This window comes from Doryrhamphus excisus, linkage group LG2 (genome assembly GCF_037039965.1).
Source record: "Doryrhamphus excisus strain RoL-2023G ecotype Guam linkage group LG2, RoL_Dexc_Guam_v1.1, whole genome shotgun sequence".
NCBI lineage: Eukaryota > Metazoa > Chordata > Actinopteri > Syngnathiformes > Syngnathidae > Doryrhamphus > Doryrhamphus excisus.
The window spans coordinates 1766966-1786815 of NC_136358.1; the positions used below are offsets into that span (position 1 = coordinate 1766966).

Here is a 19850-nt window from a genome sequence, read left to right on the forward strand (position 1 = left end):
TCGTGAATTGAATATGAATGTCTTCCATTAATTTAGGGCGCTTGGGTGGATTAACGTACAACTTCAGTGAGTACCGCACGATGGTGGAGTGGTCAGCATGCTGGCACACAGTCATGAGATGGGGTGGATCTGGGTTGGAATCTCTGTGTGGCGTTAGCATGTTCTCTGTGTGTGGATTTTCTCCTCCCATATTCCCAAAACATGCTACGTTAATTGGCGACTCCAAATTGTCCATAGGTATGAATGTGAGTGTGAATGGTTGTTTGTCTATATGTGCCTTGTGATTGGCTGGCCACCAGTCAAGGGTGTACCTGGCCCGAAGTCAGCTGAGATAGGCTCCAGCATACCCACAAGACCCTCGTGAGGATAAGCAGCATAGAAAATGGATGTGTATTTTCTCCGGGTCAGAGTTCTACATACTGGTTCAATCACCTAAATCAGTAGCAATTCAAGGACAGTTTGAATTTGAGGTAGTGCAACATAACAGTGTTCTAGCAGAAGACTAGTTTCGGGAACAATACATTTTTATGTATTATAAAAATATATAATAATAAGAGAAATGATTTGAACAAAAAAAAGTGTGTGTAAAGGCTTTCAGTACATACTGTATATATCTGGAGGGTGGAATCTGACCATGGACCTGGATGAGAGGTAAAACATGACACACAGCAAATAGCAGACGTGAGGCGTCATTACATTTTTTTTTTTAGCCTGCGACTCACTGAAAGCTATTCATGAATGGCTTTTAACGAAAGTATAAATCTGACGTTGTGCAAATTTGAGAACATAAATTCAATCTGTTATAACCATTAAATTCCACAAAAAGAAAGGTTCAAATAAATCCTTCAGTGTATGCAAACTACTGATCACGAGTCTCCGCACTCAGAATCCACTCATTGTCCTTCAGTAGGTCAAACAATGACAGCTCCCCTGGACGTTCCTCTATCATAGCCAGCGAGCTAGCATTTGGTTGGAATGGTCCATCCTGGGTGCTGCTGGGTGCCTGAAGGTTCCCGGAAGAACAGGGAATGGGAATCAGGGACAGCAGGGGGTCGGGGTCTGACATGAGCTCCTCGCTTGGCTCCAAGGTGACATCCCGACTAGTTTGTGCAGAAATTGGAGGACGCTGAGAGTCAGAATTGTTTGGATTTCCAGTGAATCCATGGGGATCAACCAGGGGTGCTCCCAAACTGTCGGCAGGAAAAGGAGGAGATGCCAGGATGTCATCGGGGAGGAGCGTGGAAGAAGCGGGCAAACCTTGAAATTCTGTGTGGAAAAGATTTTCAATCCCATCCTTGGCTGGCGTGGAGGAACTTTGGCAAAAGAGGGAATGTGGAGCAGGGGTAAAAAGACTGGAGGAAAAGAGGGCGGGGGGTGACAGACAAGTGCCTTCGCTGAGGTCTACGGATTGAGGATCCAGGCTGGAGGCTGTGGACGGCCCGGGGCTGACGGTGGACGGGGCGGAGACGTTGGACATCGTGAGGCGACAGAAGGGCTCGTGGCTCTCCAGAGCCGTTGTGTAGTGATGGACGTCTTTTTTCAAGGCTTTAATCTCTTTTTGGAGAGCCGAGTTGGACTGCTCCAGCTGCTCCAGCTCCTGGGGGTGGAGGTGGGAGGGGGTGGGAGGGTGAGTCAGGGGTTGGTGGTACAAACTTGCTTATAACCTTCTACATATATTGGGTTTGTAACATTATTAGAGCACTCTAGAGATTAATTAGCACCCCTACAGTCATCTTTTCGTTCATATTACGCAATTAAAAAGTGAATAAGCTATTGAAGACATAACTAAGACTCGTGCTGTGCTTAGTGTATTTGTGTTACTATAAATCTGTTCCCCTCAGGGACTTGAGTGAGGGGTGGACAGGAAGTGACGTTGGTTATTCCACAGTCGTCCGCAACAGTAGCCCATGTTATTATTATTGTTGCTGTTGCAAAATCACTTAAAACCGCTGTAGTTCCAGCAATCAAGTGCTTGTCTTACCAAACAATTATGGACACCTAGTGACCAATGTTGAATATGTAATGTATGAATTCATGAATGACCACCATTGTTGACTATGGTCTATTATTCGTTAAAATATATTGAATAACAAGGCGCCAGTAGAGTTGCATGACTAGATTAGATTACCTTCACATTGCATGTGGTCATAGTACTCCTCCTATCCCATGTGGAAGTGGTAAAGTCTTGGTTTCTTATTTTGTCCTTTCCCTCTCTGTTTGAAACACTTAAGTTTAGAATAAGTAATTTGGAGAGGCTAACTAGTTAGCTTGCTATGCTAGCGGTGGCCGTATCGTGTGTCCCTGCAGAGCCTGCACATTACAGTTGAGCAAAGAATAATAGGAGTGTAAAAGTGATTATATGGGTTTTATGTCTATAGGGCTCTAATAATGGTAAAAAATATATATATATATATTTAAAAATTAATTTACAAATGTTTTCCTATGCGGTAACATTTATCTACTGATACTGAATCCTGCTTTATGGAAAGCAACCTATTCACAATACCATTTCTGAAAAACTATGATAGAGTGAAACCACAAAGCAAAACATGGCGACTGTATACGTCTGTACAGTATATCAAAAATACGCGCTTATGATGGGAGTCAATGACACCAAATGGGTCCCCAGGGTGAAGAGTGTGATATGCAAATCTATTCCGTGCATCGTTTGTGCGCTGTAGGCCAGATATGCTCTCTGCTCCCCCCCCATGCTCTGCTTCTATGTTTAGGTTGTTAGCAAGGGAAAGACACGTTTGTTTACAAAACCTAAAGACACCACCACCAGGCACAAGTGGTTGGATTTCCTCTTTCCTGACCAGCAAGTAGTTACAAGTTGAACATTTGGGATGTTGGGGATCAGAGGTCACTGCACTCCTACTGGAGGAACCACTTTGAAAGTACAACTCACAACAAAAAAAAAAAAACAACTAAATGATTAATTTTATGGCGTGAGTTTTTTGTGTGTGTTGCAATAAAAGGTCCACAATGGCGACACCGCAGTGTCCAAGTGACCTTGACATCATCATGATCACCATGAGGGCCTGTGATCTTCATCACAGGAGGATGACAAAGAGAGTGGAAGTGAAAGAGGGGACCGAGAGAGAAAGTGAAAGTCTGGACACACGCTCACACCTAAGCCACTATGTGCTTGTTTGTTTTCCTCACTAGAAATCATGAAGCCGTGCATTGCATTGCCTCATATGGCTTTCAGTGCTATGTTAAGCTAACATTATTTTCTATGGCGCTAAACATATACCGATGTATATATCATCAACCAGCTGTATGTATTCTAGCTTATCTATATGGTCTGTGTGTTTGAGTGGCAGGGAGTGGAGATGCAGGAAATGCTGTTGTGACAGACAGCCCTTCTTTCTCCTAAAGCAGACTGTTTACAAGAAATGGCCACAGGCGCACTACCATGTCGCTCTCTCTCTCTCACACACACACACACACACACACACACACACACACACACACACACACACACACAATGCTAATTCAGTACAACTACCAAGGACAAAACATTTAACAATTAAAAAAAGGGAAGGAGTTTCCTACCTGGTGGAGTTCATCCGCTCTCTCGGTTTGTTTTTTCCGGCTCTTCCTGGCTGCGTCTCTGTTCTTCAACCGTCTTTTAGTCCCTCTTTCCCCCAACACGTGTCCCTCCGTCTCTCTCTCCTGGCAGGAAGGCCACAAAAAGTTTGAGAACATATTTGTTGGAAATTTAAATAACTTAATAAATATTCCGTGGTGTGTTCGGGGCTTGTAAAAAGTCATGGGACGAGGTGTATAAAGAAAAAAAAAAATACATATACACACACAGACACACATGCCGTATTTTCTGGACTATAAGTCGCAGTTTTTTTCATAGGTTGGCTGTTCCTGCGACTTATACTCCAGAGCGACTTATAAATGAAAAAAGTGTTTATGTTCCATAAACACTGGACACCTTTTCTGTTCATGTTTATATTTTGTGTAGCTGAATAAGCATTGTGTTAGCATAGCTTACATCTATTCAGCCTGTTCTCTATTATTTTATTGTTAGAACTTGCCTTCCAAGAGGATGTAATGTCGGTTTTGGTCGAGTAGTTTGGAAAATAAATTATCCGCAAAAAATGCGACTTGTGTTTTTTTTCTACCTAATTATGCATTTTTGGCATCGCGCGACTTATAGTCCAGAAAATACAGTATATACTAATGGTACTACATATAATAGAATCATGAGATAAAAAAAATGACAGACAGCATTTTGTGGAGACTACAAATAAAACAAAACAGAAATTTGGAAGCACGGTACAGATTAAAACATTAATCATCAAACTAATGTAAGCAGTCTCTAGATTTTTTAAATATGAAAATACAATAATATTAGAAATATATATATGAAACATGCGGAGGCAGCACAAATCCGCTGCTGTAATATTTTGGTCACAGCAATAATAAACACAGTGTGATAATTAGCTCAACATGAACCCTATGAGCAAGGCTGTGCATCACTTTTGATGAGACAAAACGTTATAAGATGATGTAAAAGTGCACCAAGCAAAATGGCTGTAGGAGGACTTACAGAGTGTCCCTCAGCAGAGCCAGATCCAGGGCTGGTGGGCTCACAGTTGGTCTCCATGAAGAGGGGGGACATCTTAGCTCCAGTGGAATGCAGTCACTTCCATGCAGCATCAGGCTGGACCTTCATGTTCTCTCCATGTGACGCAGACCCAGACCTTCTGTGCAGTGCTGCAAAACTTCCCAGCTGGGAAAGGAGGGGGTCGCGGCTTCCAAGAATGCCGGCCGGTGTGGTGTGTGGTACGGGTCCGCCAAGAAGCGTCAGACGGTGACGCAACAGGCGACCGTTTTCACTTTCACTTTATTTTAAACCAGCTGGAGCGAAGCAGGAATTTGGGTGGCGTGGATTTAACACCCCCTCCCACCCCACCGACACACAAGCACGCACGCACGCGCACATACACAAAAACGGTGGTGGGGGGGGGGGGGGGTCCTGGGGTAAACCCAGACCTGGGACGATGAAGTTAAATGAAAAAAACGAACTCATAGGTTTGTCGGCCTTGGTATATTACCATGCGCATGTGTGTGTTTTCTTGTTTCCAGAAGCTTTTTTTTAGAAGTCGTAAATGCCATTTAACATTCTAACTCCATTTATAGGTCAGAAAAGTGGAAAAAGCATAATAGGTCCCCTTGATGCAAAAATACGAGTTTCTGGCCACATGAGGGCGCACAACCGGAAACAGCACTGCTTCGACCACACCTTTAAGGCTTGGAAAGACATCAGCATCGTTCAATCAACGTTCGCCGTGTGAAAATTGGACCAATAAGAAGGGTGCATGGGGTGGGGCTTGTTTAGAGCGAGCCATTTCCTTGCCGACTATGTCCACGATAGACGCTTACAACAGCAGAAAGCAACCTCAAGAATAATCACTTTTTAATCTGCAACCAGGTGCAACTGGGCCGTACATCGTCGCGATGGGCTTGCTGACTATCCTGAAGAAGATGAAGCAGAAAGAGCGAGAGATGAGACTACTAATATTGTATCCTTCACTGTGGTAGCTTAGCTAGCAGTAGCATGACAGCAGCGTTTAAACATTGTGCTACACGAGTGCTTGCTTAACTACGGCGCTATTTTTTCCGTTTATGTACCGAGAGGCATATAAACAAGTTTCCAAGTTGTGCAGGAGTTAGAAATAAGAATTTATAAGAGCACAGGGGTTAGCATGCTAGCAAGTTTGTAGCTGGTTTCCCTAACCTGTCGCCTGCAGGGGTTTGGACAACGCGGGGAAAACCACCGTGGTGAAAAGGTTGAACGGCGAGGACGTCAGCACCATCCCTCCAACGCTTGGCTTCAGGATCATAACGTTAGAGCACAGAGAGTAAGTAACGCATCACTTAACATGCATGGCGCAAGCGTAGTTATCTACATCCGGTTCATGTAGCCGTGAATGAAATTTGCACTCGTTTGGCCTTTAGTTTCAAATTGAACATCTGGGACGTTGGGGGTCAGAAGTCACTACGCTCCTACTGGAGGAACTACTTTGAAAGCACAGACGGCCTGGTGTGGGTGGTGGACAGTGCAGACAGACAACGCATGGAGGACTGCAAGCAGGAACTCCAGAAACTGCTGCTGGAGGAGGTCACTACGTGAGTTCTAGCAGGCTAAGAATTAGTTTTAAAGAGTTTTTGCCTTTGCAGCGGTTGCTGGGTGCTACATTGTTGGTGTTTGCCAATAAGCAGGACTTGCCTGGCGCTCTGTCTAAAGAGGCAATACAAGAGGTGAGTAAGCTCCTTGGGCACCTTCTTGAAGCCCTTTACACCTAACTGGTTTCCACTTTTAGGCTTTGGCCCTGAACAACATTAAAAATCACCACTGGTGCATCATTGGCTGCAGCGCAGTGACTGGGCAGAACCTTTTACCAGGAATGGACTGGTTGCTAGAAGACATTGCTGCAAGGATCTTTACTGTAGACTGAAATAAGGCTACTTTTGACAAGGACTCATGCACACTATTTTGTAATTGCTATGTATGTATATAGTCAATAAATACAATCATCATGTCCAGTTTTGGTTTTATTTTGTGTGTAAAGCATATATGGCAATCAAGTACAAAAACTCAATTTAATTACACATCTGATGGTCACAGCTGTGGGGAGAAAAGGGGGGGTGGCATCAGTAAATGAAATTTCTCATTTGTCAATTGCAATGCTGATGTCTGAGATCAGAAAGACCAATCAGTCATGACTACTCAGACTGGGGCGGTAACAAGTTCATCACTTTGGCAACAGGCTAAAAAAAAAATCATGGCAGCACATGGACCTACCAAAACACAGCAGAGCCCAGGAGCAGCGAGTCATGGACATCCTAACAGATGGAACAAAGGAGCATCTTTAAGTGCAATTCTTGGCAAAAACTGTGCTACAAATACGTTTGGAATGGTCAGGATCCACACTCAGTCATTTGTCAGCATAGCCTCCATAGAACACCAGCAGGTCACCTTACACCTGGGTACAGGGTTCTCAGTGCCATAACTGGGTCACCCGGAAAGATCAACTGAAGACTGTGGCTCATGTGTCATCATTTCCACTATACCATGAAAACCAGCACAGACTTCTACATACCTGTAATGTGCAAGCTGGTCTCACGCTGTAAATCTGCAACAAGCACCAACCTAAAGACAAGTATTCATCAATACAAGGCTAGGCCTGCATTGGTCCATGTTATATTGATCTGGATCAGGGAATACCAGTCAGTCATGACTACTCAGACTGGGGCGGTAACAAGTTCATCACTTTGGCAACAGGCTAAAAAAAAAAATCATGGCAGCACATAGACCTACCAAAACACAGCAGAGCCCAGGAGAAACGAGTCATGGACATCCTAACAGATGGAACAAAGGAGCATCTTTAAGTGCAATTCTTGGCAAAAACTGTGCTACAAATACGTTTGGAATGGTCAGGATCCACACTCAGTCATTTGTCAGCATAGCCTCCATAGAACACCAGCAGGTCACCTTACACCTGAGTACAGGGTTCTCAGTACCATAACTGGGTCACCCGGAAAGATCAACTGAAGACTGTGGCTCATGTGTCATCATTTCCACTATACCATGAAAACCAGCACAGACTTCTACATACCTGTAATGTGCAAGCTGGTCTCACGCTGTAAATCTGCAACAAGCACCAACCTAAAGACAAGTATTCATCAATACAAGGCTAGGCCTGCATTGGTCCATGTTATATTGATCTGGATCAGGGAATACCAGTCAGTCATGACTACTCAGACTGGGGCGGTAACAAGTTCATCACTTTGGCAACAGGCTAAAAAAAAAAATCATGGCAGCACATAGACCTACCAAAACACAGCAGAGCCCAGGAGAAACGAGTCATGGACATCCTAACAGATGGAACAAAGGAGCATCTTTAAGTGCAATTCTTGGCAAAAACTGTGCTACAAATACGTTTGGAATGGTCAGGATCCACACTCAGTCATTTGTCAGCATAGCCTCCATAGAACACCAGCAGGTCACCTTACACCTGAGTACAGGGTTCTCAGTACCATAACTGGGTCACCCGGAAAGATCAACTGAAGACTGTGAATCGGAGTCATCATTTCCACTATACCATGAAAACCAGCACAGACTTCTACATACCTGTAATGTGCAAGCTGGTCTCACGCTGTAAATCTGCAACAAGCACCAACCTAAAGACAAGTATTCATCAATACAAGGTTAGGCCTGCATTGGTCCAAGTTATATTGATCTGGATCAGGGAATACCAATCAGTCATGACTACTCAGACTGGGGCGGTAATAGCAAGTCATCCCTTCCACGAATGAACAAAGTAACCCACCTCCACTTGCAACTCAAGCCGGTCATGCTGCCATCAACCTGCAAAGATCATCCCATGACAAGGTGCTTCTTTTACACGTTTCATCACAGCAGTTTCCTTTCAGACTGTTGGAAACCCCAACAAATTGTCCCCTTGTTGCCCTGGCAACACCAGTGGGTTCACCTTTGCAGGTCTGGCGTTGACACAAGGCGTAAGACGTGTGCAGATGTCATCATCAAGGAAACTGCTCATCAATTGCAAGCGGACTTGACTCACCTTCACCTGCTGGACGGTCAAGGATAAACCGCTTTCTAGAAACGTCAGCACATCTGTAGGAAGCCAAATATTAGATTTGCGGCCCAATTTTGCATTTTATATGTAATCAGGCAGGGCTGGTGTCAGATTTGAATTTGTCATCATGATCTCAGACGAACGAGATTCCAAAGCTTTATCATCATCATCAGCTGTGACTGTGCACTTTTCTTCAAGTCAACTCACCTTGGGTTTGCAGGAGCCATCAACACCTCAGGATCTGTGGAATACCAATATTAGTTTCCATGTATTTGTGAACAGAAAAAGTAAAAAAAAAAAATCCATGTGCTCTGTCGTTCATCTTGTTTCACTGTTTGTCAAAGTGAGCTGTTTTATCATCATCGCACAGCACAAAAATAAAAACAACAAATTTAACCTTACCCAAAAGCTTTGTCAGCAACTTCCTTCTCAGTGCTTTCAGGACCCTGCAGGAGGAAGAAATTGTCATTAAAAACCCGACAAACATTTAAAAAGCACAACTTGGCAGGAGCTGTTGATCAGGGCTTTGGTGACAAACTGCCATGTGACATTAGTCGTCCAGCTGTTAGAATTAAATCTATTTCATCCTTTCAAACCAACTATAGACCATTAAAAATATATATATAAACCACCCTTACATTTAGATCAGGTGCCATCAGCAGCCCATAGGGTCAATTCCCAGCTGGCAGAGAAAGAAAAATTAGTCATTTGTAATGGTCACTTTCATCCAGAAAAGTGTCTCTACAGGGCAACAAATCAGATTGAAAATTGACATCAGTGACTTCAGGCATATGCTTGTCATTATGGAAAATCATCATACTTAACCACAGAAAATTTGCATCTAGTTTTCAGTCATGCAGACCTTTGAGCTGAAAAGATGGGTGTCGTTCAACCATAGTTCTTTAGGCGTTGTCCCATCTACAGAAGGCAGTCATCTAGATGGGGAAAAGTCAGTTATATCTTCTGCAAAAACTTTGACAGTGCTCTGCAAGGCAACCATAAGTATGTTGATGTCACTACTTCGAGGTATATACACACGCGATGTTATGGAAAATAATTTATGAAATTGATATCAACTCTAGGCACTCATACACACCTCTTAATGTGGAGGATGAGGCAAGGATTGAGTCCAAGCTGCCATGAAGTTCAGTCTGCAGAAATGACAGTTGAAGTGTAAGATAACAATGAAACAAGTTTAACCTCTCAGAACCCAGAGGTGCACCTCAGAATCAGGTAAAGGAGTCTCTTCAAAAAGGCAAATTCAGTAAGAGAGAGTTCTGGAATTCATCACAGTAGCACCAAGCTTACATTTAAGGCCCCGTCCACACACTTGCCAGTTACAAGCGGAACTGCAGAGTTTTGCCCATCATTCACAATCCTTCTGTCAAACAGGAACACTTATTTCCCTTTTCTATGCATTAACACACTAGCCAACAATAAAAAAAATAATCCTTCAACATTGTATATACACATGCTGTCATGCAAGAATGATATTTAGTATCCTGCAGTATTGCCATTTAAAACATTACCCAAATGTCTTTCCAAGACTCACTGATGGGAACTAACGCTACTTGAGTCAAGGTAAGGCACCCCCCCCCCAGGCAGATCAGGCTATAGTGAAACAAAGCAGTTACAAGGTACGCTCTCATTGGGATGCAGATTGATGGAAAATCTTTTCCGGCATAAGACATGTGCTCCCTTTGTAAAGTAAAAACTCAGAACAAACTGTGACCTTGCCGAGTCTTTATTGCAAGGTTGTCTGGTCCAAGTTGAGAGCCGGTTTAGCCACTGCGTCAGTCAAAGTGAGAGACGCGATTTATAACCTCGAGCTAACTGTAATCAGCACTATCAGGGAGCATTACTAAGGAATAGCTTGAGGCACTGTGAGTGATGTCACAACATCACGCAACGCCTATGGCAAGGTAATAGTATTTCAGGTTAGCAGCTACAATGGTGTCTGTTGCAGTTTTTGACTCGCCGTTCCACGCAAAACAGACCATTCCGTGAGATCAGGAAGAACAAGTCTTAGACAGCGAGACCTTTGTCAAGAATCACCTAGGGATGCAAGTCTAGTCAACATGCCATACGCATCTAGACATGATTCAAATATTTATAGAACAGTACGATACAGTATACAATTGTGATTCTATACAATTCAATGTTTCATTTGTTGTAGACAAAATATTCAACCAAATTCCATTTGCGTCAGTGTTTATGATGCAATAAAGGTGTAGACAGTAGTTACATGCCCAACACTAGTTTGTGGACAGGGCCCAAGGGTGAAGATAAGTAACTTGAACATACCTGATGCTCACATGGAGCCCGATCATCCACCTATAATCATAAACATAAGTTCATAACATTAAAAGGATGTTTGAGATGAGCACATTTTCATTGGTGATGAAGAGTCATGCTACTCAGATTAAATACTTTGTCATCTAACATGAGTCAGTAAGAGAGTTCAAAGTTCACATCAATGTAGCGTGATCTCTTCAAAAAAGACACACAATTGACATCAAATCGAAAGTGTTTTAGACAAATACCTTGACTTAAGTAGCGTCTCCATCTTTCTGGACCTGAAGAGACGAAGACAACGTGGGTGTTAGCTTTTTCCATGTGAATGCTACAATACTATATGCTACTACTGAAAGTACTATTTACTTTACTTTAATACTAAAACGCGTCTCACATCAGAATAAAAAAAAGTCCAATCACAGTCATTCAGTACAGGTCTGTGAAAAGAATCATCATTGAGAGACGCCGCTAGCTGCACCATGTGGAAGCACACAAAACTGAGCTAGCATAGCATTCATAGGCCGCGTCGACCACAACAACAAAAAACCGACAAATACTGAAAATACAAAATAAAATATCAAATTAATAGCCGGGGAACTAAAATTAACAGCCCGTTGCGATAAATTAACGGTAGTTAACGGTCTGATGGCAACGGATGGCTGCCCATACTGCACGCAGAAAAACCGTGCACTAACTGCTACTTCTGGAAAAGCAGCTAAACACGACGGATAGGTTAGGGTGTCGACACAGGAAAATCCACATGAAAAGCATCAGAAGCAAAACACGTTTGGTGAGATTCAAACAATTTAGTTGACTGAAAGCCAACACGAATTGCGCAAGAAATTACCTGAGGTAGTCAGGAGTGTTAGGAAGCGGAAGGGAGGAAGATAAGGGCGTATGACCCATTTATAACCACGCTGAGACTCCTCCCACATTCCCGAACGTACCCGAAACGTTCAAAACAAAATGCACATTTGCAGGCTTTAGTTTTTAAATATGCAAGAGCTGCAGTCAAATAAATATGTATTTAATTGCTCCTATGAACCCGTGATGACTGACAGATAAATAAGAACGTATTTGTTGCATTTCAACATAGTGGTTGCATTTCTTCATCGTGTCATTTGGTCAGCAGCTGTGCTGCCACCTGTCGTATGGGAGGGAAAATTACAGTGGCGTCAAAGACTAAATAATTTGCCTTGAATATATTGTTAAATATTGCTTTTTTAATTATACGATTTAATTCAAAGTACTTATATTAGTTTCTGATGTTAATATCATAATGTTGGTTATTTGGCCCAATAGCAATAGTAATAATGACACAAGGCATTCCCAAACATAAGTGTTGTAGTCTATTTACAGAATTAAACATTTCATAATTACAGTGATTATTTACAAGACACAAATGTGGTGTTTTTAAAATAAATGCATACCGGAAATGACAGCAGAGTTCAGTTCAAAGTTTAGTATGCGATACGAACGGACCCCAGTCCCATAATAGCAGTAATTCTCAACTGGGCCCCATAAGTTTGTCTGTATGCAATATGTAATACCCAGCAATGGCTGACTTATTTTATTACTGTGACGTAAAATTGAGCAAATATTTCAGTAATCTGTATACTGTTAATATATCACTGTCGTTAAAAATAAAATGTTTGTGTTTTGTGGTCTTATTTACTGAGGTTTTGATATTTAATTTTAATTCACTCATTATTTGTATGAATTGTGCCTTAATACATTCCTTATGTGAATTAATGTTTAAAAAGATGACACAGTTGATTTAAAAAAAACACATTTGAAGCACTGAAGTAGACTGCAACTTAACTACTGTTGACATATGTGGGTCCCATCATGACACCATATGAGAACCACTAATATTGAGGGTCTTTGACAGTACAAACATATTGCTTTCATGTTTATTTCCATGTTTTCCCCTCTGGAGCAAAGAACCTTCAGCAAAACCCTAAGAAGTTTTACAAGACAGTTGCTGTGTTTTTATATACAAATAAATACTTTGGATGTGTTTTTGTGCCACTCACCCAATTATTGATTAGCTTTATCTAGCATTAGCAACAATTGTTCCTCACTAAAGTCATGTCAAAATAGCCGGTCCACAAATCAGTCATTGCTTTTCAATGGTAACACATCAACACGTGTTAGTGTTTTCATAGCGTTAAAACCAAGAAAGCTCTAAATAGTGGATCTGACGTAGGAAGATGGCGCTAGAAAATGAAAGGATAATATTAAACAGAGTAAATAATCAGCATTTCATAAACCTCACACTTGAAAAACATTCGACTGACAGGGAAGTAAACATCATTCCAGTGGGAATACTGCATCCCAAATAATCAGTCCAAAACATTTCAGCTTCTACTGAAACTCAGCCAACACCAAGTTGTGTTGATGTTTCTTTTTGGATGACGGTGATGACGACAAATTGACAGGCGTGAGTGTGATGCTGTAGATGTTGGCCACGAACGCCTCCCAGCCTCGGCGAAAAGCTCCGTCCAGAGCCTGAGGAATCACAACAAGATAAAAACTAGAATGCTGTTAATAAATCATCTCCACCGCTGCGGCTAACTGGTGAGTGGAATGTTTAAGATGTGGGCTTAGTAGGCGAGTCAACGCTCGGTCCTTTGACCCAGCCAACCATGCATGAGGCAAAGGAATGTTGCTGTCGTGTACCCAACATGTGACTCAGGTGAGGGTGGGAGAGCTTAATTATTTCCACGTCGTTAAACATGGCGTCATGGAAAAGTGGCTGCCCTATGTGACCGATGGACCTGGACCCTGATGGTGGACTATTATTAACACAAGAAGGCTGCGCAGGGTTTAATAGCCCACAATGCATCTCCACACACCGGCTTACGTAACCTTAAGGGGCTTAAAGTTTAACCATGTCACTCCATCATGGAGTTTCTTTGACAACGTCACAACTACAGAGTTGATTTCATCCACATTGTTGGGAGGTCTGGTGAGGTCTTGTTTATGGATGATATTTAGCATGTGCGGTTGCATGGTGTCCTAGTGGATAGCACGTCTGCTTCACAGTTGGGATATCTGGGTTTGAATCTCTGCTGGAACATCTGTGTGTGGAGTTGAGGAGTGGAATCCCACAAACACACCAGTCTAAATTGTCCATATGTGTAAATGTGACTAATTGACGCCACCCCTCGCCTCATGTCAGCTGTGGTAGGCTCCAGCTCACCCATGACCCCAATGAGGACCAGTGTTCTAGAAAATTTTGCATGTCTCACCTTGCTATACATTTTCAACGTGTTCCTCTTCACCACCTTCATCCCTTCCTCTTGTTCCCTTTTCATCCTTGTCTTGTCACGGATCAACACCTGATCGTCAGCATCCTCTCGGCACATGACGTGCACAGGCAGGTTCTCTTTCATGGCCACTTCCAGAACGTGTGGTTCCATCTGGCTGGCAGTGCCCTGATTGGTCTTCTCATCTTTGTCTGACTCCTGCCGAGAACTCCTCTGCTTATGCCACCTCTTGGAACTCCTCCGCCACCTGCTGCTGCTCCACCGGCTGGGTGTTGCACGCAGGAGAATCTGGCCATCGTCCTCCATTGGGACCAACGCTCGCATGTCTTCCACCTCATCTGTCTCACTTACATGCACAACATCCACTTCCTCCATCACATCCTCCCCCTTAATCTCCACGTCCAGGGGTGCACTTACTGGCTCGTCCAGGCGGCCGTAGAAGCCGCTAGATTTGTCCAGGAACTTCGGAGCCCGGATGGAGCCTCGCAGTGAACTTTTCCTGGAGTTCTTGCCGATGGTCATCTTCAAACTTGGCTGGGTTTGCTTTTCTTTGGTTTGCTCTGAGGGGGAGATTAGTTGAATGTGGTTATGTAACCTAGAACACAGTCTCCACTATCAAAGGTACAATCGTTTCAAAGTGGAAAGATGGTAAGATGGAAAGAGATAAAAACAAAAAAAATGTTGTTTGATTGTGTGTGTGCCTATCTGAACGACATTTGGAAAGATTTGAGGCTTATGATGATGACGGGATGTCAAATCAAGGACACAATGTTCGTAGACACACACAGCTGGACTTTATCACAAAGTGAACCGTGTAGACTGGGAGGTCACTGGTTTAACTTGTAGTCGATACATTCATTTAACTTTAAAAATATATATATTTTCAGGGACAGATCCTCTACTTAAAACACAATTAAAATGGTATTGGTACATTCAGGGATACAGTGGAGATTCTTGCTTCTCAGCAAAGAGAACTGCCCTACAAAGTTCACGATGTCATATTAAAATATATTTTTGTACATGTGCTGAACTTCTAAACCATTAGTCTGAATGACAGACATGTACATACAGTTAGATATTTGTTAGAATGTACCTCTTATATTGTGTCATGATTCATATAACATGAATTGGAGAACTTATTGAAACATCACAAGCAAAACGTTGCGTGCAAAGACTCAGGTTGAGCAATGAAGATAAGATTTTTGTGATAAACTTACAGAACAATCACACAGACAGTACTCGTCTCGATACTCTAGCTAGAGTACTACTACTTGTACAATTATACAAAAATGTTAATAAGACTTACCTCAACTTTAGCTTGTGTGTGAGGTTCACTGATCAGCGTGGAGGGCGAATGAATGGCTGGGCGCTTGGAGTTGAGTTGAGTCTACTCCCCCTAATCACGCAAACGTGTCGCACGCCCACACACACACACACACACACACACACACAGTGGCTGTTCCTGCTGCATAGACGTCATCACAATGAACACAATCATACCTTTTTGCACCAGCTTTTATATCCCTAAAACACGGCTAGTGAAGTGCTTGGAAGTTTCAATCATGTTGTGGCACTTTTAAATGATTTGTGGACAAAAAAAATAGTTACTGTTAAAAATTGTCAACATATGTCAGGGTGTGTCACATGCTTCTACGTACACACACATTAAATGGATGTAATCTGGAGGCTGAAGTGCAAAAGGTGAGTCATTGTGGACCAAAAAAAAAAAAAAAAAGTGTACATCTGGTATGACTTCAGTGCACCTTGTATGAGCTGTATGCATCTGTCAATCAAAGTGGCCTGTGAAAAACAAGTACCTGGATGTTCGGAGTTGGTTTCCAAGGCAACCATCAAACAGGCCTGAGCTTGGATAACATTGATGATGATCCTGAGGGTAGAAAGATGATTGTCACCAGGAAGTTAGTCATGGTTAGTTCAGACAGACAACTGGCGTGCAAAGCATGACTCACTAGTATATTTCTGTGGATTGACACTTTTAAAATACAAATTTCCTCTTATACACACTTCAGTTCAATTTAGCCATTAAAAAGATTATAATTGACTTACCTGTAGATGTAGGACTTGCCACCTACAAACTATCAATAAACATGCATGAAAACATACAAATAATTTATTGTCACAAACAGTGTACAATGTCAGGATCAAATATGACATAACATGCTAACAGAACATATTACTACTAAGGGTTGGATAACATTCCAATTCTCCCAGGATTTTACAAATGTTTTTATTTTGATTAGTAGTTTCAATGCCCACATCGCAGACTGGAATAGCCGCAAACACCAACAAAGAAGCCGGCAAGCACCAATGAAGAAGAAGGTTGGCACAATGCAACATTTGCAACACAATGACATCAAGCAAAGGAGAGTGCTCGACCCACATGATTAATGTTTACACATTCATGGTGGAAGTAACCTCATCTTTGATGCACTACGTCGGACCTTCTCTCCTCTCAGCAACCGGAGGTCAAAGAATAAATGACATCTATGTCATGCCAATGTAACCAAGAGTTTCAGGATGGGAGTTACGGTTGGGCAGGTTTGTTCATATGTACCGTCAAGGGACATTCTCAACTCGCCCAACACACTTCCGGCATTCAAAATAAGAACCTGCTACATCCTGTTTACTTGTTTGTAAAAAATAAGGGTGCTATATAAAAAGCTTACACCTAACAAAATATACAAGTGGCACAAGTGTACCCCTGTTTTTTTTCAAAACAAAACTTAAAAAATGTGTATTCAAGTTGAATGGTTTGATATTTACGTATATCCTGTTTGAAAATAATCCTGTAAGAAATTAATAGTAACATTGATAAAAAGCTCATATCATAAAACAATCCATCCAAAAAGAAATCCCACTTTTTTGACCCTATCTCTTAAAAACATCAGATCGAAAATCGTCGTCAACCAGAATTGAAACAAGAAATCATCGTTGAAATTGAAATGATGCCCAACCTACATCTCTTTTATTGTGTCTTCATAAAACGTTTCCCTTGATTGGCAGGAATACAGTTAAAGCCTTCCTGTAATATCCTGATAGCTTGTACCTTGTGTCGTTGACAGTAGGTAGTACAAAAAAAGTAGTATTTTTCGGCAGTTGTGTGTGTCATGCAAAAACAAAGAAATCTTTTAATCTGAGGTCCGTTACAGCGGGAACAGTTATGCCAACTTTGAATCCAAACTGGTACGTGACGGTGTTACTCTAAGCCCCGCTCTTGTTTCTTTTATTTCCAGTAAACAAAACCACTATTAAATAAATAGCTGAAATGTACATGTGAGTGTGCTCCTCAGACCTCCATGTGAGGGTCTGAGCCCAGACCCTGAGCCTGCAGAGCCTCTTCCCGCTTCATCTTGGGCTTCTCTGTGCGTGTGTGCCACACCAGCACCTGTACACAACAAACCCACCGATAATGTAAATGATTCAAAAAAACATACAGTGTATGAAGACACTCACAAGGGAACAATCATCCGCTTTGGGCTCCAGCTGGTCCATGGTGACGAGACCCTGCAGGAAACTGCTCTCCAGGAAGCCCATGGGCGCCATGCCGTCGAACCAGGAGTCCGGATTGGCCAGAACCAGCTTGAGGGACACTGCAAAACCAGCCATATCCATTGGGAAGGGACGACTGGGACGCCAGCCGGTGTGGAAGCGCACCACCTACACCATTGGCCAAAAAAACACATTTGTGTTGGTTATAGAAACTTATACAATTCGGGCACAAATGGGCCCCCAAATGACTAAAAATGCCCTTGACTGTAGGCAACGACCTTTAAAAAAAACGATGAGCCTGCCCCATTTATACGGCCATCACTTCACAGAGAGCAGCTTTGTAGAAAAGGAGGCTCCATCACACATCTTCAAATGTCCTCCTGTAGCTTAATGTTATATTCCAGTATATGATATGCAGTATGGCATCGACTTCTCCATTCTGAGCTATAAATAACCAACCTTTCCTCCTTCCACCACAGGCTTCTCATACTTCATCCCGCCGACCAGTCCCACAGGCCACACAGACACACGCTGCGTGTTCCTCATCTGAGACGACACACAATCATCATCATCATCATCATCATGTCGAAGCCAGGTTGAGCCTTTCCATGCGTCTACCTCTTCAAATAGTTGCAGGCTGTAAGTGTTGTCATCATCAGCGAAATAGACCACCCCCTGCTGTTTGTGAGTCTCCTGTCTGAGCCAGTGCAGTGCCTCGTTCCTCTGCTCCACACCACGGGGCTTCAGCCAGTTGGGGTCACCCTGAGAATGAAGGAATGCAAACATTTTGTTTCACACCAGAAGAAGACAGTTGTATGCAAATTCAGTGTGCGCGGCCAACCTCCTGCAGTTTGCGCTCCTTGGCAGTGGCCACGTGAAGGTGCGTGTAGGTGAGGCCGCTCTTTGCCAAAAGGTCGCGCACGAGTGGCGTCTTGTGATTGGAGTCCTCCACTACGATCCAGTGGAGCTGCGGAACGTGGAGGAATGTCTGGGACAAGCGGGTCAGCTCAGCCTTTTGAACCAGCCTGGACCAGAAGGACAGGAACGAATGTGTTGAATCAATGGGATTGACAAGTGTTGGTAAGGCTACCTGGCATATGTGGGAGTGATGACAAAGATGGTGGGCAGGGAGGACTTGGGGTCTTTTTGGGGTTGTTGGATCTCGCCTGATTTCCTCATTTGCTCCTGGAGGCGGTGCAACTCCCCTCGCAGTCGCGATATGACACGCTCCTTGGGGATGTCATGCCCCGTGCAGTCGCAACGTTGACCTGATGACAAAACACAACTCAGTGCATCAGATTACCTGCAATGTCTCCAGTATTTGTACAAGTCTCTCGAACACAACAAACTCTTGCATCCGATTAGCAAACTACGATTGTCACTTACCGAGCTGCATGAGGGCGTAGATGAGGCCCAGGAGAGAGACCATGAAGTATAGCACGAACACAGACTTCAGCTTCAACCTCATCTTCATTGTTGGAAGTTGAAGCTTTTGCAGAAGACACAAACGTGGTCACCAGACACTTCATAATGTATATATAAAATCCTATAAGGGGATCCAGTACAATAGCTGTATTATGAATCCTGTAATGACTAATAATGAACATATATACTGTATGTAATACCAATGACATTTAAAACAAACATTTATTGTGTGCATTATATTGCATCTTGCACTGGCTGCATACATAACAGAGCGACCTTAACTGGTGTTACGACACCTCAAAATCATGTTTTGTTTATTTTGGCTAAAGAGTGCACACACAAAAATAAAAATAATTTAGCCCAAAATTCCAAACCAACGAAGAAATATTAATGGCTTGTACTGAAGACTAAAGGTCTAGCATACAAATCATTGATTAACCAACGCTGAGGATATGACAAATATTTTCAGTCAAGGTTTATTTGTGGTCGCTGAAGTTAGCTTTACGATGACGTTTAAACATAAACCATTAAATTTAATAAATTCCTTAGTTAATGCACGTACCTACTGCTGGTAAGAGATTTAAAGCTTTTAGCCATTATTAGCGTGATGATGGAATAATGACCCATCCATTCGTCTTGGCTTGCAGAGGTTCACCAACCACTTCCGGTCTTTGTGCCACGTGTTAAAGCGACCCACTGAAACAGCTTAACGCTAGCATTAGTT

General features: G+C 42.7%; 4 protein-coding genes and 5 non-coding genes across 11 annotated transcripts; 1 reads left to right on the forward strand and 8 right to left on the reverse strand.

Annotated features, from left to right (window-relative positions):
- Positions 1-804: 804 nt before the first annotated feature.
- On the reverse strand, positions 805-4897 carry batf2 (basic leucine zipper ATF-like transcription factor 2). Its single transcript, XM_058067225.2, has 3 exons — positions 4568-4897; positions 3559-3678; positions 805-1597 (listed from the first exon to the last, which is right to left on the reverse strand). The coding sequence occupies exons 1-3, from the start codon at positions 4637-4639 to the stop codon at positions 860-862; spliced, it is 930 nt and encodes a 309-aa protein (XP_057923208.2). The 5' UTR covers positions 4640-4897; the 3' UTR covers positions 805-859.
- A 445-nt stretch (positions 4898-5342) lies between these two features.
- arl2 (ADP-ribosylation factor-like 2) lies at positions 5343-6560 on the forward strand. The gene is made up of 5 exons (XM_058067226.2): positions 5343-5543; positions 5772-5882; positions 5980-6142; positions 6202-6282; positions 6345-6560. The coding sequence occupies exons 1-5, from the start codon at positions 5479-5481 to the stop codon at positions 6477-6479; spliced, it is 555 nt and encodes a 184-aa protein (XP_057923209.1). The 5' UTR covers positions 5343-5478; the 3' UTR covers positions 6480-6560.
- Positions 6561-6605: 45 nt separating this feature from the next.
- Positions 6606-11978, reverse strand: LOC131125568 (uncharacterized). Of its 3 annotated transcripts, none has more exons than XM_078795120.1 (16): positions 11767-11978; positions 11168-11200; positions 10929-10958; positions 9721-9775; positions 9487-9559; positions 9263-9306; positions 9027-9070; positions 8832-8865; positions 8610-8662; positions 8156-8205; positions 7859-7898; positions 7641-7690; positions 7343-7382; positions 7125-7174; positions 6827-6867; positions 6606-6649 (listed from the first exon to the last, which is right to left on the reverse strand). In XM_078795120.1, coding segments are annotated over exons 6-16 (429 nt in total). In that variant the 5' UTR covers positions 9265-9306; positions 9487-9559; positions 9721-9775; positions 10929-10958; positions 11168-11200; positions 11767-11978; the 3' UTR covers positions 6606-6624. The 3 variants fall into 3 exon arrangements, with proteins under 3 accessions (XP_078651246.1, XP_078651249.1, XP_078651251.1); XM_078795123.1 differs by lacking the exon at positions 11767-11978 and adding an exon at positions 11314-11717; XM_078795125.1 differs by lacking the exon at positions 11767-11978 and having other exon boundaries at positions 6606-6867; positions 7343-7383; positions 11168-11306.
- Positions 6719-6788, reverse strand: LOC131126991 (small nucleolar RNA SNORD31). Its single transcript, XR_009129479.2, has one exon. It is a non-coding gene; the product is annotated as a small nucleolar RNA SNORD31 (small nucleolar RNA).
- Positions 7233-7304, reverse strand: LOC144898200 (small nucleolar RNA SNORD31). The gene has a single exon (XR_013627092.1). It is a non-coding gene; the product is annotated as a small nucleolar RNA SNORD31 (small nucleolar RNA).
- Positions 7749-7820, reverse strand: LOC144898201 (small nucleolar RNA SNORD31). The gene has a single exon (XR_013627093.1). It is a non-coding gene; the product is annotated as a small nucleolar RNA SNORD31 (small nucleolar RNA).
- LOC131126992 (small nucleolar RNA SNORD31) lies at positions 8264-8335 on the reverse strand. The gene has a single exon (XR_009129480.2). It is a non-coding gene; the product is annotated as a small nucleolar RNA SNORD31 (small nucleolar RNA).
- LOC131126993 (small nucleolar RNA SNORD22) lies at positions 8449-8574 on the reverse strand. The gene has a single exon (XR_009129481.1). It is a non-coding gene; the product is annotated as a small nucleolar RNA SNORD22 (small nucleolar RNA).
- Positions 11979-14708: 2730 nt separating the features above from the next.
- b3gat3 (beta-1,3-glucuronyltransferase 3 (glucuronosyltransferase I)) lies at positions 14709-19838 on the reverse strand. Its single transcript, XM_078795130.1, has 10 exons — positions 19689-19838; positions 19088-19190; positions 18792-18969; positions 18543-18726; positions 18320-18463; positions 18161-18247; positions 17666-17869; positions 16009-17597; positions 15498-15587; positions 14709-14751 (listed from the first exon to the last, which is right to left on the reverse strand). The coding sequence occupies exons 2-8, from the start codon at positions 19173-19175 to the stop codon at positions 17499-17501; spliced, it is 984 nt and encodes a 327-aa protein (XP_078651256.1). The 5' UTR covers positions 19176-19190; positions 19689-19838; the 3' UTR covers positions 14709-14751; positions 15498-15587; positions 16009-17498.
- Positions 19839-19850: the final 12 nt, after the last annotated feature.

Excerpts from the sequence above, each read along its gene's own strand:
- arl2 (XM_058067226.2), top strand. The coding sequence starts at position 5,479 with ATGGGCTTGCTGACTATCCTGAAGAAGATGAAGCAGAAAGAGCGAGAG. Across the intron at positions 5,544-5,771 it reads GAGATGAGACTACTAATATT|GGGTTTGGACAACGCGGGGA; the intron begins GTATCCTTCACT and ends TGTCGCCTGCAG. Across the intron at positions 6,283-6,344 it reads CTAAAGAGGCAATACAAGAG|GCTTTGGCCCTGAACAACAT; the intron begins GTGAGTAAGCTC and ends TTCCACTTTTAG.
- batf2 (XM_058067225.2), bottom strand. The coding sequence starts at position 4,639 with ATGTCCCCCCTCTTCATGGAGACCAACTGTGAGCCCACCAGCCCTGGA. Across the intron at positions 3,679-4,567 it reads GCTCTGCTGAGGGACACTCT|GAGAGAGAGACGGAGGGACA; the intron begins GTAAGTCCTCCT and ends CCTTCCTGCCAG. Across the intron at positions 1,598-3,558 it reads GAGCGGATGAACTCCACCAG|GAGCTGGAGCAGCTGGAGCA; the intron begins GTAGGAAACTCC and ends CTCCACCCCCAG.
- LOC131125568 (XM_078795120.1), bottom strand. Across the intron at positions 8,663-8,831 it reads ATGGCTCCTGCAAACCCAAG|ATGTGCTGACGTTTCTAGAA; the intron begins GTGAGTTGACTT and ends GGCTTCCTACAG. Across the intron at positions 7,691-7,858 it reads CTGGGCTCTGCTGTGTTTTG|GTTGGTGCTTGTTGCAGATT; the intron begins GTAGGTCTATGT and ends ACTTGTCTTTAG.
- b3gat3 (XM_078795130.1), bottom strand. The coding sequence starts at position 19,175 with ATGAAGATGAGGTTGAAGCTGAAGTCTGTGTTCGTGCTATACTTCATG. Across the intron at positions 17,870-18,160 it reads CTGTGGTGGAAGGAGGAAAG|GTGGTGCGCTTCCACACCGG; the intron begins GTTGGTTATTTA and ends CCAATGGTGTAG. Across the intron at positions 17,598-17,665 it reads AAGCGGATGATTGTTCCCTT|GTGCTGGTGTGGCACACACG; the intron begins GTGAGTGTCTTC and ends TGTTGTGTACAG.